The sequence below is a fragment of the Eulemur rufifrons genome, chromosome 19 (assembly GCF_041146395.1).
Source record: "Eulemur rufifrons isolate Redbay chromosome 19, OSU_ERuf_1, whole genome shotgun sequence".
In the NCBI taxonomy this organism is placed as follows: domain Eukaryota; kingdom Metazoa; phylum Chordata; class Mammalia; order Primates; family Lemuridae; genus Eulemur; species Eulemur rufifrons.
The window spans coordinates 96,588,869-96,609,421 of NC_091001.1; the positions used below are offsets into that span (position 1 = coordinate 96,588,869).

Below are 20,553 nucleotides of genomic sequence, written 5' to 3' on the forward strand. Positions count from 1 at the left end.
AGTGAAAGAAGCTGGTTAGGGGGTCCAGGAGCTGCTTCACTTACCACAGTGCTGTGATGATGAAGCTGTGGGCATGAATGAAAAAGGTACGGGGTTGTTTCTCTTCCGTGTTCTAATAATTGATTGATGGAATTAGCTTTCCCTGGATCCAATATTTAGTTTTGATAAAACTGATCTATCTTGAAAGTTGTATGCTCTTATGTAGAAGGAAAAAAGGCTGAAATGTATCATCTGACAGGGCTCTTAGTGGAGATTTAATTGCACTGATACCATTATTTGTCCTCTATTTAGAAAGCCACATAGGTTTTTAGTGGTTATTTTAACCCTTCTTTTCTTATATATCTTATGTTTTATTTATTTATTTATTTTTGCTCATCAGTTCTAATTTAATAGTGAGTACATGTGGTGTTTGTTTTTCTATTCTTTAGATACTTCACTTAGGATAATGGTCTCCACTTCCATTCAGATTGTTGCAAAAGGCCTTAGTTCGTCCTTCTTCATGGCTGAAATGTCTTATTTTTTAAGTCCACAGTTTTGTGCTCTGTACAGCTTTTTAGTAATGTATGTGTTGCATTACAGCAGAAATGCTTTTTGTTAATGATACAAAGAGAATTACATATTGGTGTATTTTAATATAGTTTTAATTATTTTTTTAAACACATTTTTCCCTGAAAAACTAACCCAAAATAAGGTCTGTGAAATTATGTAGTTTAGTAGTTTTTAAAACACACTAAAAATTTAAAAGCATTTATAAATCAATTCAACGAACCCCTTTATTAGAATAGCTAATGTTCAGTTACTGACACCAAATCTTGGTGAAGATTTGGAGCATCTAGGACTCTCATACAAACAAAAGCACTTTGGAAGCTCTGGTTGTTTCTTATAAACCTGAACAGATAACTACTCATGATGCAGCAATTCTACTCCTAGGTTTTTCCCAATTGAAGTGAGAACTTATCTTTGTAAAAAGACTTTTACAAGAATACTCTTATCAACTTTATTCATAACAGCCCCAAACTGGAAGCATTCTGGATGTCCATCATAATAAAATGTTGGAATAAAGTTAATTCAAGAGATCATACTTCTGGAATTTTCTTTGAGATGATGGAGATTGGAGAGAGAATAAAAGCATAGATGAAACAAAATTAGTCATAAGTTAAGAATTTTTGAGACTGGATAGGCATATTACACTATTCTCTTTACTTTGGAATATTTTTAAGACTTTTAATAATAGGAAATTAATTCTAATTGTAAATTTGTGATTGTGATTATTGTCTGAACATAGTACAATGTTATTGTAGTACCCCAAGCCTAATACTTTGGTGAGTAGGCCAGATATATTAAGATTCTTCAGTGTTTATAAATTAACAAACTGGTGTTAGAGGCTTAAAAGTTATTGAAAATAAGCAGTGAATATATTTAAATTTCTCCCTAATTTTTCCAAATTTCAGAGTTTTGGGAAGTACTATATTTCTCCTTAGAAAGATGATTGCTATTTGTTTTATTCTTTATTTTTTAGGTCTTCATGTTAACTTTAGTTTGAAGAGTTTGACCTACCTTGCAGGAAATTTTTAATTTGATGCTTATCTTTATGAAGGGGAAACCTGAATAAACAGAGTGGAGAGAGAGGGAGGAGAAGAGAGTGAGACAGGAAAGTAGATGTATTCTTGCGGTTGGTGTACGCAGGAGATAATGTTGATGACACTTCAATGGACACTTTGCCACCTTCGCCTTGTCACGGAGAACATGGCAAGTGTGTAGAAATTGGATTATGTTATTTCCGGCTGTTTTGCAGAATAGCAAGAATATTTCATGCCTGGAGGTGTCCTCTGATTATACTTTGACAAAATGTCCTCTCCAGCCATATGCCAAAATGGCTTTTCTTCCACTTTGAAGTGAGACATTTTCTGGATATTCTGACCTTGTTTTCCTGAACATTGAATAAAGTTTGGCAAGAATTGCCTGGCACATGTATATGTGTTATTTCACAGGTATTCTAATTTATGAGATTTTACAGTCTCCATTAGCAACCGTTCATTACCATGTAATCTGGTGTAGATTAGTGCCATGTTTCATTGATTTGAAGACAGTTTTTCATATCTTAATCTCTCTGAAGTAAAGATATATTATACAGCCTATGACATAACTGCAGTTGGTTAGGCAGTGGTTATGAAGGGTTGTCATTTCCTGCACATGGTGAACTTGATCTTAGCTGCTCATATTGTTGTTACTTCAAATGAAGTATGCCCACTTTTGGTACTATATGTGTTGTCATTTAAAATGTTTTCAGAAAGAGTATACTGTAATTCAGCATTAAACAAAATATTGTAAACACAGAAAGACATGGACATAGAACAGAGAGAAAAAACTTTGATATTAGTAAAACAAATATTCATCATTACAAGAATTCTCTATTTTATTTTATTTTTTTTGCAAAGCAACAACCAGTTGCTTTACAGAACCTTTTTTAAATGGCAGATATCCAGAAACAGGTGAAGCTTTATTATTTTTTATTACAGCGATATGACCAAAATAATTTTTTGTCACACCAAAGCATTACATTCGAAATTGGACAAAACCACAAAGTTCCTCTGAATAGATAAAAGAAATTTCAGTTCAAGAGGCTGGTGTGACCAATTCACATGTCATGAAAGAGTATAGTTAATTAAGACATTGAGTTAGTTTAATTGGCTGAGTATTTTTCTTTCTTAGTGGTAGAAAAAAAATAAAAGTGCATCTTACAAGTGCATTTAGATTGGATGAAATTCAGTGTATAGAATGGGTTTTATTATGATCAGCTCTGTGCTAATGAGGCCTGTCTCACTGGCATTAATTAGATTGAACAAAATTGTAGAGACCTAGAAGTGAGGTTTTGTTCTCTTGGGCCTGTGGAGGAAAGTGTCTTACTAAGTGAATCCTTAGATAGAAACGACAGTGGCTCCAAGGTTGTTTTCTTTTTAGAGAAAGCTTTTTGTTAGTTACCAATGCTTGCTGTCCACATGCTATAGGAAAGACTCCCTCTCAGTTGTGACTCATGCACTGAAAGCAGATCCTGATGTGTTCAGTCATGTTTCTTGCCTGCGGCCTGTGGGATGTTGGGGCTGTGGGCCAGCTCCTCCTCCGTGTTTGCTGGTGGCACAGTCCAGCTGTACTCCCATTCTGGACCTCTGATGTCACCTCTGCCCTACTGTCTATGGTTTGCTAGTCTACAGGTGAAGCAGAAAAATTCATCACCCAACAAACATAAGACCCTGGTCTCCTAATCGCTGATGTAGTGGCTCAATGGCAGCCCAAAGAAGAGGACTATATCTGCTCAGACATTACTTTTGTTTTATTATTCCTTTTAATCATAAGCATATCTGAGTTTAAAACATCATTTTAAAATATAGCTCTGCTGATGTCCCTTTTTTTTTTTTTTTTTTTGGAGACAGGGTCTTGCTCTGTTGCCCAGGCTGGAGTGCAGTGGCATGATCATAGCTCACTGCATCCTCACACTCCTGGGCTCAAGGGATCCTCCTGCCTCAGCCTCCCAATAGCTGGGACTTACAGGTGCGCACTACCACACCTGGCTAATTCTTCTATTTTTTTTTTTTTTTAATTTCAGCTTATTATGGGGGTACAAAAGTTCAGGTTACATATGTTGCCCATGTACCGCCTACCCCCCCGAGTCAGAGCTCCAAGCGTACCCATTCCCCAGACAGAGCACATTGCACTCATCATGTAGGTATACACCCATCCCCTCCCCCCACCTCCCACCTCCCCGAGTCAGCACCTTCAAGCGTGACCATTCCCCAGACGGTGCGCAATGCACTCATCGTGTAGGCATACACCCATCCCCTCCCCCCACCGCCCACCTCAGTCTGATATCCGATTGGTATCATTCCCAAATGTGCATTTAGGTGATGATCAGGGAAACCAATTTTCTGGTGAGTACATGTGATGCTTGTTTTTCCATTCTTGGGATACTTCACTTAATATAATGGTTTCCAACTCTCTCCAGGAGAACCAAAGAGATGTCGTATCATCGTTATTTCTTATAGCTGAGTAATACTCCATGGTATACATATACCACAATTTACTAATCCATTCATGAATTGATGGGCATTTGGGTTGTTTCCACATCTTTGCGATTGTGAATTGTGCTGCTATAAACATTTGAGTACAGGTGTCTTTGTCATAGAATGACTTTTGTTCTTCTGGGTAGATGCCCAATAATGGGATTGCTGGATCGAATGGTAGGTCTATTTGAATCTGTTTATGGTATCTCCATAATGCTTTCCACAGGGGTTGCACTAGTTTGCAGTCCCCCCAGCAGTGTATGAGTGTTCCTGTCTCTCTTCATCCACACCAACATGTGTTGTTTTGGGACTTTTTGATAAAGGCCATTCTCACTGGAGTTAAGTGATATCTCATTGTGGTTTTGATTTGCATTTCCCTGATGATTAGGGATGTTGAGCATTTTTTCATGTTTGTTAGCCATTCTTATATCTTCTTTTGAAAAATTTCTATTCATGTCGTTTGCCTACTTTTTGATAGGGTTGTTTGATTTTTTCTTGCTGATTTTCCTGAGTTCTAAATAGATTCTTGTTATCAGTCCTTTATCTGATGTGTAGTATGTGAAATTTTTTTCCCATTCTGTAGGTTGTCTGTTTATTCTCGTGACTGTTTCTTTGGCTGTGCAGAAGCTTTTTAATTTAATCAGGTCTCATTCATTTATTTTTGTTGTTGCTGTGATTGCCTTAGGGGTCTTCTTCATAAATTCACTGGGTCTTGCTCTTGCTCAGGCCTATCTTGAACTCCTGACCTCAAATGATCCTCCCATCTCAACCTCCCAGAGTGCTAGGATTACAGGTATGAGCCACCGTGCCCAGCCCCTGTTTTTCTTAAAAAATTTCACTAATTTATTGCCTCCTGGATAAGGTTCTTAGCATGACACTGTGGCTTATCAATCCAGCCATGGCCTGTTGTTTCACCTTCATTCCTGATACTCCCATACCCTCCCACATCCTCCGTGACCTACTCTCACCCTTAGCATGCCAGGGCTCTCTTTAGACATTGTCACATTTCCTCAGGGGTTGTGCTGTTTGCATTTCCACCAGCCTTGTATAAGAGAATTTGTCTCTCCACAGCCTTGCCAACAGCATATGTTCTTACACTTTTGAATTTTTGCCAATCTGATAGGTGAGAAATGTTATCTCAGTATAGTTTTGATTTACATTTCTCTTGTTTTGAGTAACCTGCATTTTCAGTAAGTGAAAGCAGTCACACTTTGTGTATTTCTTTGTGCTGTTAGCCCTCACTGGAATGCCAGTAACCTCTTCCCCCCTCTCTCCCCTCCAATAAAGACCTCATATTTCACTTCCTTTCTTCTTTGATGTTTTTAATCTTTCGATGTAGGATTGTTTCCTCCGATGTACTCCCAGGGCATGTTACGTATATAGCTCAGTTATGCCCTGATGGGAGGGACCTTGGTCTCTTTCCATTTTATATCCCCAGTGACTGACAGTGTCTAGAAAATAATCGATGCTTACTAAATATTTGTTGGAATAATTGAATAATGATTTTAAATTAAGTATGACATAAAAAATTAGTATTTTTGGCTTGAATTCTAATTGAAAGTTTAAAGCTCACAGATGTACTTGTAACCTACTTGTTTTCATTACATCATTCCATGATTTTCCCAAATGAAATAATGTTGCAATGAGAGAAACACAGTATTTCAGAATTTCTGAAGTTTTTCTAATTTTTCTTTTAGCTATAATAAATAAAAGGATCTCTAATAAAAAGCACAGCAGCATTATATTGTAGCATTATAAATTAGTGTTATTTTCAAAGTCCAGAATAAATCTGTGATACGGATAAATTTGGTGTCTGCTAATATTTGAAAGACAGCCCCATAGCACTGGCCCTGTTACTCTAGTTAACGTATATTTGCCCCTGTCAGATAAAATATTTCTATAACTGTACATAAAAGTTTGTATAAAAATATTTTAATCTGAAAGCTTTAAAAAATGCCATTTTCAAGACTGTTAATTAAATGTCTTACATTGTGTAAGTGATAGGGCAACAGATAAGAAATATTTATTAATATATGTTACCTATAGGAAAGGAGTTTTTGTTGCAAATGATGAAATTGGAGATTGCAGCAATGATAATCTATTGCTAAATTATTTTACTTATTTTATCATGTTATTTTAGTGATACTGGATTTCTCATTTTTAAGGGATGGCTCCTTCTCCCTTTAAAAAAGGGAAGAGGTAGTCAGGGTAGAGGAAGGGAGGTAAGAATGGCATAAAAGGTAATTATCAGTCTGGAGGATTAGAGGAAAAGGAACAACAGACAGAAACACTTGTTTCTAAGAAAAAATAAGACCTCGTACAACGATAGAAACAGTCTCAATGTTTTATAGAGGAAGGCATAAATAAATCATGGTGTTTTTGCCTACTGGATCAGGCAGCTGTTAAAATGCTTAGAAATGAAGACCTTGCACAAAACAAAATGCTTAATAAAATGTTGAGTGAAAAAACAGATTTTTTATATCTACTCTTATGTTCATAAGTATGTAGAAATAGATATACCTCCGTAGGGAAATAGAGGAAAATGAGAATTGTGGTGGGAATGTGTATTATTTTCATTTTTATTATAATTTTTATTAATATTGTGCTATAAAAAATAAGGAGAAATGCAAAGAATGTATTCAACTCGAGCAAAAACAAAACAAAAAGATAGGGAGAAAACAGCCAACTACTTTTCACACAATTATTTATTGAGTCATGAAATTTTACACTTGGAATGTCTCCCCCAACAGTTCTCAAAATTTTTGGTCTTAGGATCTCTTTACACTCTAAAAATTATTGAAGGCCCCAAAGAACTTTTATTTATGTGGGTTATGTCTGTCAATATTTCCATATTAGAAATTAAAATTGAGAGGCCGGGCGCGGTGGCTCACGCCTGTAATCCTAGCACTCTGGGAGGCCGAGGTGGGCGGATCGTTTGAGCTCAGGAGTTCGAGACCAGCCTGAGCAAGAGCGAGACCCCATCTCTACTAAAAATAGAAAGAAATTATATGGACAGCTAAAAATATATATATAGAAAAAATTAGCCGGGCATGGTGGTGCATGCCTGTAGTCCCAGCTACTCGGGAGGCTGAGACAGGAGGATCGCTTGAGCTCAGGAGTTTGAGGTTGCTGTGAGCTAGGCTAACGCCACGGCACTCACTCTAGCCTGGGCAACAGAGTGAGACTCTGTCTCAAAAAAAAAAAAAAAAGAAATTAAAATTGAGAAATTTAAAAATATTAAGTCATTTAAAAATAATGATGATAAACCTATTACATGTTAACATAATGTTTTTATGAAAAATAACTATATTCCAAAATGAAAATTTAATGAGAAGAGTGGCATTGTTTTATTTTAAAAATATTTGGCTCAGTAAAAGACATGGATTCCCATATCTGTTTATCCATTCAATCTGTTGTGATATGTTGTTTTGGCTAAATTATAGGAAGAAAATCTGGCCTCAAACAACTAAGTAGTTGCAAAGGGAGGAGTCTTCTAATAGCATTTTCAGATAATTGTGGCCACATCACATTGCCTCTTGAAAACTCCACTGAACACGCACGAGAGAATGAGATTGAAAAAGACAAATAATGTCTTCATATTATTATGAAAATAGTTTTAGCCTCATGAACTCCTTGAAAATGTTTAAAGACCTTCGAGGGGTTGCTGTGATCACAGTTTGAGAACCACTGTTCCAGCCCTTGAGAGATGAGAAAATTGAAACCCAGAAATGTTAAGTGATATTCCCCAAATCACATGGTTGGTAGAAGACAGAGCACTGGAACACAGTTCTTCTAGTTTAATTCGTTATGCTTCTGGAGAACTTCAAATTATATGATATCGAAAGATAATTGTACCTCTTCATCTTGAATATTTTAAAAAACCTCCAGGGTAGGCAAACCAAAACTTTTTAGAGAAAGTAGTATTAGGATTATCAAAATAATTTTTAACAAATATAAGAAGATGTAGAAATATTAATTTAAACATTAAATTTACAATAAAGGATATGATATTTAATTTTTGTTTATAAGCTCTTACTTGCTAAAAATCTTCCTAACATCTTCTATCGCAATAATTTAAATGGTCATTATTTCACTTTGTCTTGTTGTTTATTTACATGGCCATAATACGAGGCACTTTCCATGTCTAGTCCTCTACTCAAATGTTAGGTGACTTTCTAGTTTTTAATGTTGTTCATTTATTCGTCCCAGATTCCACTGAGGTCTCAGAAACAGTGGTAACTTGAGTGCCTGCGACGGAAAACACTTTGGATAACCTTTCTTTAGTCTATTTGAGTGGGCATTTCTCACACTTTATCATTAGCACACAGCGATGTGTAGGGGACTGTGCATGCTGCTGTCATCCTCAGTCAGCCCTCTCGCATCTATCTCAGCTTCCTCCTCCTCCTAGAGCCTCCCCCCAGCCCCTGGCAGTTCTGGCCTGAAGTCTAAGCCTGGGTCTGAGACTCTCTCTCAGCTTTCCTCATCTTTTCAGGGTTTTTATTGCAAAACTTCCTGCTATGCCTTCTACTGTACCTCCCTTTTGTATTCCCTACTTGCCAGTTTCTTCTTTTGACAATTGTTCTCAATCAGAATGACTGGAATCAAAATTCTCTCAGTTGCCAGAAAGATACACAGGAGCAAGTCTGTGTAGTCTAGAGCCTTGTGTGATGCATCATGGTGGGTGAGATGGCCATCCTGGAGGCGTCTCTCCTCCTAACCAAGCACCAGCACACCTTCACTCCTTGCTTCCGGTTTATGTTAAATATATTAGTGGTAAAAATCAGAGTTACTTTGTAATCAGCTGGCAATATCTTTAGGTCAGCTCTAACCAATTTTATCTTTTCTACCTTTTTTCTCTCCTAAAATAAAGTATTTAAAAGTTTTATGGGGAAACACCCATATTTTTTATAGCCTGTTATTCACTTTAAGAAAAGTGGTGGGGCTGAGAACACAGTTACTTGGGATAGAGTGAGATGAAATTCTAGGGGTCCTTTTGGCTTCACCCCATCCCCAATCCCTAGCCCCTACCCAACCTTTGAACAGTGGGACCAAGGTGTGGAAAAGGCCTGCTTACAGCTGTGCAGCTACTGTTGTGTTTGCTTTTTTGTCTCTGCTCTTGTTTTGGAATAAAGTTTGAAGTGGGGGCTTCGTGTCCAGTTTATAGTTACAGAACTCTCCTGTCAAGTTGTATGGCACTGCATTTTCAGCTGTTTTTTCTGTTCCCTTTGGCGAAGTAAAGGTATGTTGTGGGTTGGAGAAAATAAAAAGAAAATTCATTAATTTGAAATATTGTACAGGATTTGTTCTATCTACAACATGTAACTATTTCTATCTTCTCTTTCTAGACTATTTTCTAATTTTCTGTGTCCACATGGGACATAATTATTTCAGTGTTTCACATACAGTGGAAGCTTACAATAGATTTGTTAAAAAGAAAAAGAATCAAAAAATGTAGTCTAGCTGGGGAGACGGTATGATGGAGGGAGTACTATGATGGGCGTTTGGATATTTACATTCTGATGTCATCCTTATAACTATCTCTGCGACTTTGTCAAATTACTCAACTACTCCAAGCTTCTGTTTTCTCTTCTGTAAGTGAGAAAGTTGTTAAATGGTGTCTAAGAGTATTTGCCCCTTACTTTATTATTTATTCAACAGTTACTTATTAGGTGCCTGTTGTGTGCTGGACACTATTATGAGTGCTGGAAATACAGTAGACAACCAGACAGCCATAGTTCCTGCTTTCATTGATGCTGTTTATAATCAGGTGGGGATGTCTGTCTCCCCCACTGGACAGCAGAAATAGTAATCTGAAGGACAGTCCTGGGTGTGTGTCTAATTCGTGTAGGGCCGCTATACAACCTTTAAATGCTCTGTTCCTTTACTTTCTCAGCTATGAAATGAAGACAGTAATATCTAACCTGTTTACCTTACACAGTTGTTTTAAGACTAAAATAAAATAATGTATGTGGGAATATATTTGAATATAGTCATAGTGTAGTACAGTGTGTAGTAGTGTCTATAGTAATGTAAAATACTAATGTTGCTTTAAAGTTTCACATGTAATTCATTAGAGCTTGCATGGGAAACCCCTAAATTAACTTAATCTTGGAATTTAGAGATAATTGAAAAATATAAAGTATCTTTGTTTTTCTTCTCTTCACAGAAAAAGATAATGCTAAATATGTTTTTAGACACAATGATGGCCGACCCTCCTCCCCAGTGCCTTGTCTGGCTACCTCTCATGCACAGGCTTGCCCATGTTGAGAATGGTAAGCAGAACTTTTATCGTTCAATTGCTCACATTATAGGACGTGCAGGAACTGATTATTTGCAATGTCCTTAGCTAGTCTGTCATTGAAAATCATACTTGACATTTTGCTGTCACTCTATTGTTTGAATTTGTGGTTTTGGCTTTCAAAAGAGGAATATTTATTTCTTTCAAAAAAGGGGCGAGGCTTATTACTTAGGATACAAAGAAGTAGTAACACCAGGTCATAAGACTTTGTGGTTCCAACTGTAGGCTTTTCTTTCCTCAGATTGCAGATGGTTGTTTTCTGGGTAAGCCTACCTAATTTGGTTATAACTTCCTTTTTTCCCCCTTTAATTTATCAAAAACATAGCTCTAAAAATTGGGTATGTGCAATATCAACTGCTAAAACTGTAATTATTTTGGAATAATTTAAATAAAAATAAGTAAGATATAATTTAGTACTGGATTTCACACATCTTTTATTTTTTTCCTTTACTATTTTGCCTTGAATGTACTCTTGGTGTCCTTCCCAGTAATTTGACTTAAATCTCTTTTTTGCTTTGAATTGAAATGTTACTTATCTCTGAGTAACTTCTTTATTTTTTCTGTTATTGCCATCAGTTTATCTCCTTGTTTAGGTTGTCTGAATTTATTAAGAAGAAGGCCATAGTTTTTCTGGCAACCTCCCTTCTCTCAAGGCTCTTGCCTGTTTTTCCTCATTCCACAGAAGAGAACAAGGAATAGCTGAGAAGCCACTAAAAAGCAGAGTCCTCTTTTTCCCCTTGTAAGAATGAAATATACTTTCATACAATTTTTATTTTCTCTCTCTCCTATCCATACTTTAAATTTTTTTTTTTTTTTTTTTTTAATTTCTCAGCCTGTTACCCAACTATGGCTTTAGTTCACAAGTCCCTCAGATTCAGGATTAGTTTTCTTAAAGGACCAGAATCTCTTGACTAGACTAAAACAGCTACATTTTTGAAACAGGATTTTTAATAGAGATTTCAATTTTGGGGAGCAGTGTTTTTATAGCCTTAAATATTTTAGTAGTTTTGTATGCAGTTGATTTTTTTTCTTTTTTTTTTTTTGAGACAGAGTCTCACTCTGTTGCCCAGGCTAGAGTGAGTGCCGTGGCGTCAGCCTAGCTCACAGAACCTCAAACTCCTGGGCTCAAGCAATCCTACTGCCTCAGCCTCCAGAGTAGCTGGGACTACAGGCATGCACCACCATGCCCAGCTAATTTTTTCTATATATATATTTTAGTTGGCCTACGGTTGATTTTTGTAAAAGCATTTTGTATCTGCTGTACCAAGCAGAAAGAGCCTCGTTTGTCAAGATGTATTGTTATTCATTTTATTCTGATTTTGTATGTAGTGTATTATTTATTGATTACATTCTTATGTGGTCAGTGATGTTATTTTTCTACTGAGAAATACAGATATATGTTATGAAATCATTGAAATATCTAGAAATAAAATGTCACCTATCACACTAACATTTGTCTGTATGTCTTAATTTTAATGGTGAGAAACAAGTTATAAAATTGTAGTATTTCTAAGTTTTTTTGTTATTTAGACCCTTTCATTCCTATGAAATTCATCACTTGAATTATTTTGAAGTTACTCTTCATAAGGAAAAATATTTACTTGTTCAAGCAAAGTTATACTTTGTATATTGGTTTAGTAACCCAAGTGTGTAGTATGTAAGAAGGTAACTACTACATAATGCACTTGATTAAAATCATACTTTTGCCAGAACCTGAATAGTTCTTATCTTTCTTATTTATAATTGGCCCAGGTTGATCCTTTCTTCATTCCATTTCTCAGCTTTTCTACTTGGTCACCTATTTCACTGACTAAGCACTGGCTCTTTACTGATTCAGAAGAGAATAAAAGAAAATCACATAGATATACATACTTAACCAAAATTATCATACCATATTTGATAATTTAATATTAATATACATGTATCATTTAATATTAACCCAGATTGCTTAGAATTACAAATAGTGGCTGCATGATGTTGATGGCATTGATGTTAGCTCTAGATTGACTTGGTAGTCCTGTTCTCTGGAGGAACTATACTATATTGTATAGTTTTAATTTGGAGCACACACTCTTAATTAGCACCTTCAACATGCCTTGGAAATACCTTGATGGCAAATAGCTTGAATTTTTCAGAGGAAGTTATGTACTTTGGATTTTTCATTCCTGATTTTACTTTTTTTTTAGTCCTTTGTGATCTTGTTGTTGCTTTTCTTACCTAGTGCTCAATTTTTTTTTGAGTCTTGATTCCCTAATTAATATACATTTTTGGGAGCAGGGCTAAAAATCATTATACTTGAGATAAGGTGGGGATTATATACATGATACTAGAAAGAGTTATTCAGTGAAGATTTAGATAATATACCCTTCTTTCCTATTGACTTCCATTTCTTGTGTTCAGAATTGAATTGCCAGAGGAAGCAATTATGTACCAACATTTAGAAGTATAAATAACAACCCATCATATACAGTTGTGTATTGCCCATGATAGCATATTAGAATGATTATTAGATTGGAATGTAATAGTCTTATGTTGAAAATTTTTTTCTGATTTATTATGTCTTTTCCTTTTATTCTAGTAAATGGCTGATTAGATGAACAGACAATTTAGATTCTTCAGTTCTAATTTTGTTTTCACCTTTCCTTTTATATTAATATTGTATTTGGTTTTCTTCTGTATTGACTTTATTATCCAAATGAAAATTCTACCTTTTTTCTTTTCCATCCCTCCTCCCCTCCCCTTCTCTCTCTCCCTTTTCTTCGGTCCACAGTCTTCCATCCTGTGGAGTGTTCCTATTGCCGGTGTGAGAGTATGATGGGTTTCCGGTACCGATGCCAGCAGTGCCACAACTATCAGCTCTGCCAGAATTGCTTTTGGCGTGGCCATGCCAGTGGCCCTCACAGCAACCAGCACCAGATGAAGGAGCATTCCTCTTGGGTAACTGCTTCGTGTTTCCTCTGTGTCCCTGAGTGTTCATCTGTTTCATCAGTAATAGCACATAGGCCAGTTTCCTGATGGATGCCTACCAAATAAGGATGTAGTATAATAAAATCTTAATACTAACATTTATGCTGGGGTTGCCAAAATGTTATGCTTCTTCACTTGATTTTAAAAGGAGAATTTTAAAAAATTCTAGGAGATAAAGATATTACTACCTTTGAAATGGTCCCTTTTATTCAGTAAAATGAAATATTGCAGTGCTCTCTTTCCAAAGTAAAAAGTTTCTTCTTATTTATTTTTTACCTACAGAAAGTCTTTTATTAATAGTATATTTTGATAAAATATGAAAACAACTCAAGTTCATTTTTTCAAAATTATAATGTTTTCTTATTCTAAAACCAACAAGTTAAATCATTGAAAGTATCTAATGTGTTAATATTTGATAAATGAGCGTGTGTTTTCCCCTGGTTTATAAATAGCTTAATATCTACTTTTAATAATGAAATTCAATACAGTGTTTTCAGGGCCCTTTCAAATTTGAGCTTGAAAATGACCAGTCTAGCACCAGCTTCTCAGTGTACAGCAAGTATTATGATGTTCAAAGTGATAAAGTGATTTTAAGTGTACAGTACAATATTGTTAACTGTAAGCACATATTGAACAGCAGATCTCTAGAACTTTTTCCTCTTGCATGACTGAAACTCTATATCCATAGAACTCCCCATTTTCCCCTCCTTCCAGCCCCTAGAAACCATAATTCTACTTTCTTCTTCTATGTATTTTACTACTTTAGATACTTCATATAAATGGAATCATAAAAAATTTGCCCTTCTGTGGTTGGCTTATTTCACTTAACATAATGTTCTCCAGTTCCATCCATTTTGTTGCAAATGACAAGACTTCATTCTTTTTTGGGACTATATGATATTCCATTGTGTATATGTACCACAATTTCTTTGTCCATTCATCCATTGATGGACACTTAGGTTGATTCTAAATCTTGGCTATTATGGTTAGTGCTGCAATAAACATGAGAGTGCTGACATCCTTTTGATGCACAGATTTCCTTTCTTTTGTATATACATCTAGCAGCGGGATTTCTGGGTCATATGGTAGTTCTATTTTTAGCTTTTTGAGGAACCTCCATACTGTTCTCCATAGGGGTTGCACTAATTTACACTCCCCCCAATAGTGTATGAATGCTGCCCGTTCTCCACATCTCCAGCATTTGTTATTGCCTGTCTTTTGCATAAAAGCCATTTTAACTGGGGTGAGATGATATCTCATTGTAGTTTTGATTTGCATTTCTCTGATGACTAATGATGTTGAGCATTTCTTTCTTTTTTTTTTTTATTTTACAAAATGGGATTGTATTATATTGTTCTCTCTCTTTTTTTCCAGGATATCATGAGGGTGCAAACATTTTGGTTACATTTTATGTCTTTGCCTCACCCAAGCGAGGATTAGAGGCATGCCCTTCCCCTTCTGCGTCCATTAGTTGTGAGCTTACCCCTGCCAACCCCCTAATCCCTGGAGAATATTACTACCATGTGAGCATCATCATGTTGATCAGTCAGTGCCAATTTGATGGCGAGTACATGTGGAACCTATTCTTCCTATCTTGTAATATCTCCCTTCCAATAATGGGGTCAAGCTCTATCCAGGAAAATATAAGAGGTGCTAGATCACTGTCGTTTCTTATTATTGAGTAGTATTCCACAAGGAGTTTAAGAGAGAGTATGAAAGAGAGTATGAAACAGGCTGCCAGGGCTGGTCAGCTTCGATGTTTTCCTGTTCATGCTGGGCACACACCTAGACTACATTTCTCAGCCCTCGGGTAGCTCAGTGGGACCATGTGAGTAGTTCCTGCTAGTGGAATGTGAACAGAATGATGGGTGTCTTCTCAGAACAAGACAGTTAATAGCAAGGTGCCTTCTCTGCCTCTCTGCTACCTTGGACGAGAGAATGCCATTTGGACCCAGTGGGGGGTGAAACCATAAAATAAAAGGAAATTGGGTCCTCAAATGGAGAAGAATATCCACCAACCCACATGATGGGGGCTTGATAAAAACTTTGCGTCAAGTCCCTGAGGTTTTAGTGCTAGAAATAGAGTTCTGTTAAAGCCCTAACATTTGTGGCATTGGCTTAGCAGTCAGGTGGCACACTGTTGAGGGAATGATATTGGAGAGGAAAAGACAGAAACCCATATTATGTAGTGGTAACTAATTTGGGAAATTTGTCATCTGTGATGACTTGGGAGGCACAGCTCACGCCAACTGAGCTCTAGGTCAAGTGTTGGAAAGGATCCGCGTGTGAGACTATTAATGGTAAGGTGATACAAGCAAGAGATGAGCTTAGAAAGAATTGGCTAGTTTGCAAGCTGTAAACAAAAGGAAACAGAGAAAGTTCTGACACTTTGGGCAGTAAACGGAAAAACAAAGAACTGAGAGCTGAGAAAGGCTTTAAGCAACACAGGCCTAGTGAACTTTCTCAGTTGAAAAAGGTGACTCAGTCCCATGGCAAAGATCAGATGAAAGGCATCAGTTCTTATTCTCAGCTGCTTGTCAGAATCACCTTGGTCCCACCTATGGAGTTTCTGATTTATAGGTCTGAGATATGTGAAACCTGGACATAGACAGTTTTTAAAAGTTCCCCAAGCGATCTTGTTATACTGCCAGAGTTGGGAACCACTGACCTTGTTGTTTCATGTGGCCTCCAGGTGGCTTCTATTAATTGAAAGCAAGAGGTGTGGAGGCAAAGAAATACATCAGTCTTGAGAATTATGTCTAGGAAAGAACTTTGTGTGTGGGTACTGGCACATGGAACTGACTGGAAACAAATAGATCAAAGGGCTCCTAAGTTTCTGAGGGAATTATGTTGGCAAAGAAACCATGAGCCTGGACTGAACAAGCCCTTAACTATTTGAGCTATAAAACTAGTATAAAAAGAACCCAGAACTTGCTCTGGCAGGTTGTAAAGCTGTGCAGCCCCTCAGGAGCCTGTGCCAGGGCCCACTTGGCCAAGGAGGGTATTGGTAGGGAAGGACCCCCCCCCCCCCCCGATCCTGTTCCACCATTATATATTGGGAGTGGGAAGGGGGCATGCAGGTAATTGCTGTTTTAGTGCATAGATTGTATCTGAAGAAGTTACACATGATCCTTGTGAAGATGAGGCCATGTCCAGAGAGCCTGGATGCACTGACTGAATGGGCCTTCAGATTTTCTCTCTGGGCGTGTGTGGTGTGGTGGGAGGAGCTGAGTGTGTTCTGTGTGTACAAAAGGGGAGCAAAAAGGTATCTGGTGATTGAAGTGTATTCATGTTTTCCTTTTTGTAAACCAATTCCATTGGTGAGAACTAGTCATGTGGTCCCATCTGGAGGATGGGTGATACTAATACTATATAGATATATGTGTGTGTGTATAAAAAACACTTCTCAGCCAAGGCAGTTTAAAGCAGGCCTCTCTATCTGTACCCTCCCACACTGATATACATTGACAAATGGAAAGGTCTCCAAAGCTGTGGCAGGAGCCCTTAGATGGAAGGAGGCCGGGTACCTGCTTGAGGGAGCGCAGCCCTCTGCCAGTCTGCATAGGACGCTACCATGAGCAGAAATCAGGAGTATAGGGGTGGGGAGATTGGAGATTGAATACAGAGATCATATAGGCCTTGCTGAGAAAGTGAGACTTGAGCAAAGACTCAGCAGTTGGCCAGCAAACACCTGGGGAAGAGCAGAGGTGTTCAGTGTTCAGGCCCAGGGCAGGTGTATATCTGTAAGTTTAGGGAAGGGAAGCCAGTGTGGCCAGAATGAAATGAGCAGGAGGAGGATTAAAGGAGGGGAAGTCAAAACATTAACATAGGATTCTTGACCATTGTCAGACTTTTAGTCTGAATGAAATGAGCAGTCTTTAGAGAGTTTTGAATAGAAAAATAGCATGATTTGATTTATATTTTAAAATTATCAGTCTGGATATCACATAAAGAGTAAATCGTAGGAAAAAAAGAAGCAGAGAGACCATTTAGGGGAGATTATTGAAATAATTACAACAAGATATGGTAGGATAGTAGCAGTAGAGGTTGTAGAAAGGGTTGAATTAGGATGTTTTGTAATATGGCCTAATGGGTTGGATGTGGCTTGAGAGAGAATAGCCAAGGGAGACTCTAATATTTTGTCCTGAGCAACTAGAAGGATGGAATTGCCATCGGCTGAGATGGGGAGTCTGTGGGTGGAGCACGGTTAGATGTTCAAGGGTCCAGTTTTGGACTTGTTGAATTTATGTTGCTTATTAGATGTCCATATGCAGTTGTCAAGTAGACCGTTACAGAGTTTAAGAGAGAAGTCTGAGAGAGAAGTATAAATTTGGGAGTCACTGGCACATATTTAAAGCCATGAGACTGAATGATACCCCAAAGAGAATGAGTGAAGATTAGAGAAGAGAGAAGAGAAATAAGATAGACCCCCGGAGTTCTCTAATATTAAGAGATCTGAGGGAAGAGGAAGATCCTGCATCCAGTGAGGAGGGAGAAAAACCAGGAGAGTGTAGTTCTGGAAAACAAGTGAAGAAGGAGTTTTGAGGAGAAGTGTTCAGCTGTGTCTAATGCTGTGGCTAATCAAGTAAGCAGACTGAGGACTGACCCTTTGTCTAACAATGTGAGGTCATCTGGAGAAGAGCAGTGTCTGCGGAGTGAGGGGGGACAGAAACCTGGTGAAGGTCAGTTCAAGAGGGAAAGGCAGGAGAGTTGGGGACAGCTGGTGTAGACAGCTCTTCCAGTGAATATCTGTTTCTAACACTGTCTCTAATAGTGGTTCCTATTGGGCTTCTAGAGGACCCATTAATCCCACTTCACTTTTCCCCCAGATTGTAGCCAAGAGTTGGGCGGATGGCAGTCTGTTTGAGAAGTGGCTTCAATTATGAGGAAACAGTGGACTTGCCAATAGCCCCTGAATTGAATATACCCCTACCCAACTGCCAGCCTTGCTAGCAGGGAGCAGACCCTGAAGGCTTGTGGGTCTGGGGTGCAAAGGAGAGTGTGTGCTCTCTGTGGAGTTTGCAGATCCTAAGAATAAAAAGGGAGAGTTGGCGCTAAGTGAAGCATGTTCAGTTTCTTCTCTAAAACCAACCAGTCTGATTAGGAGAGGAGCAAGTGAGGGGCAGAGAGGTCCCTCCACCTGAGAATAAGAGAGTGGACAATGTAACTCAATATTAATTTTTGTGTTCAAACGTGCCAGGATATATTAGTTGTCTTGTCTGAGATACTGGGTATATATTTGAGTAACCTTGCCGTCAAGACTGTGGTGCCCATAATGTTTCAGTGACTCTTGCTGCATAGTAAGCCACTCTAAAAGTTAGTGACTTAAAATACCAGTCATCTGATTATACCCAAGGACTTGGTGGCAGGAGTTTGGGTGGGGCAAAGGAGTTGGCTTGTCTCTGCTCCATGCTGTGTGGGTCCTTTACTGGGATGACTAAAATAGTGGGGTTAAGTTGGGGGTGGCTGTGGCTTGAATGCCTGGAGTGTTCTTCCTTCCAGTGTCTGCTGACCACCAGGGCGGGATCAGCTGGGATGGTCGGCTGGAGCCACCTATGTGTGGCCTCTCAGTGTGGGTTGTGCTTCTCAGTGCTTGGCAGCAGTGTTTTAAGAGAGAGTGTCCCTAGAGGAGGCATCCAGAGAGTGGTGGTCCAGGAGAGCTGGGGCAGAGCTGCAAGGCCTTGTTCACCTCTCTGTGGGAGATGTGCAGCCTCACTGCTGTGCTTTGTGGGTAGGAGGAGTTGCTGAGGCCAGCCTGGAATTGAGGGAAGGAGAAGTAGACTTCACCTCATGATGCCAGGTGGTTGAGGGAAGTCATTTTGCAAGGGAGCCCCTGTGAGTGGGTCATTGTTGCAGTGATCTCTTGCACAGTGTCTGTTCAGAAAACACAGTCTGCCCTACGTAGGAAAAGGCTGGTAATTTGAAGAAGGATTCCCATTTAAGTGGTTAATTTAGCCATAGCAATTATCATGGTTTTCTACTAAATTATACTTTAAAAAAGAGCATTTTATTAAAATAACTAGGTATAATATTTGCTGAGATTTTTATTATCACATTTAAATGATTCAGATTTGGAGGAATTTTTTTAAGTAAAGTATTTTGGAGATAGGTTTTTGTTTTGTTTTGTTTTGTTTTTAAATCATTGTTAGGATCTTTAACCTTAACCTTCATTTTCCTTGGTCTGGGCATCCATGCTTCTTTGATTCACTTTAAACCAACCAAGCTTCTTTCCTGCCTCCCTGTCTTCCTTCCATGCTTCTATTAATTGTGGTAAAAGATATATAAAATAAAATTTACCCTTTTAACCATTTTTAGGTGTACAGTTCAGTGGCATTAAGTACATATATATTGTTGTGTAACCGTCACCATCATCCATCTCCAGAACTCTTTCATCTTCCCAAACTGAAACTCTAAACCTTTCATGATATGTAAGGAGGGCTGGAAACAAGCCTACTTTTCATTCCCTGTCTTCCGCTGTCTTCCATTCAGATCTCTGCTTACCCTTCACTTTACCAAGATAAATCTTATTCCCACTTAGTTGTTCCATAGTAGGAAGTCTTGAGGGGTGCGCATGCGTGTGTGTGTGTGTGTGTGTGTGTGTGTTCATTTATACACTTGTACCATATATACAGTTTGTTAGTACAGTGGAGGTAATTATATAACTCTGAGGTCCCCAACCCCCAGGCTATGGACTGGTACTCGTCCGTGGCCTGTTAGGAACCAGGCTGCACAGCAGAAGGTGAGCTGTGAGCGAGTGCATGAAGCTTCATCTGTATTTATAGCTCCTCCTCATTGCTTACATCACTGCATAAGCTCCACCTCCTGTCAGATCAGTGGCGGTATTAGATTCTCATAGGAGCTCGAACCCTGCTGTAAACTGCACATGTGAGGGATCTAGGTTGCACGGTCCTTATGAGAATCTAATGCCTGATGATCTGAGGTGGAGCTGAGGCAGTGATGCGAGTGCTGGGGAGCAGCTGCAAATACAGATTATCAGTAGCAGAGAAGTTTGACTGCACAATAAATGTAATGTGCTTGAATCATCCCCAGACCATCTCCCTCACCCAGTCCCCAGTGTGTGGAAAAATTGTCTTCCATGAAACCAGTCTCTGGTGCCAAAAAGGTTGGGAACCACTGATATAAGTGACTGATTGATGGTACAAAAATTTCACCTTTCTTCCCAGCAGATGGCAGAGTCTACCTCTGAACAAAGTTACTTATCGTTGTCTT

The 20,553-nt window shown here is 38.2% G+C and overlaps 1 protein-coding gene across 2 annotated transcripts in view; it reads left to right on the plus strand.

Moving 5' to 3' along the window:
- The window catches only part of DTNB (dystrobrevin beta), a 225,735-nt gene that overhangs the window by 70,149 nt on the left and 135,033 nt on the right, over positions 1-20,553 (plus strand). For both annotated transcript variants that reach the window (XM_069495025.1, XM_069495024.1), the window contains exons 7-8: positions 10,225-10,330; positions 13,127-13,293. In XM_069495025.1, the coding sequence (XP_069351126.1) occupies positions 10,225-10,330; positions 13,127-13,293 (273 nt within the window). The remainder of the gene's footprint in view (positions 1-10,224; positions 10,331-13,126; positions 13,294-20,553) is intronic.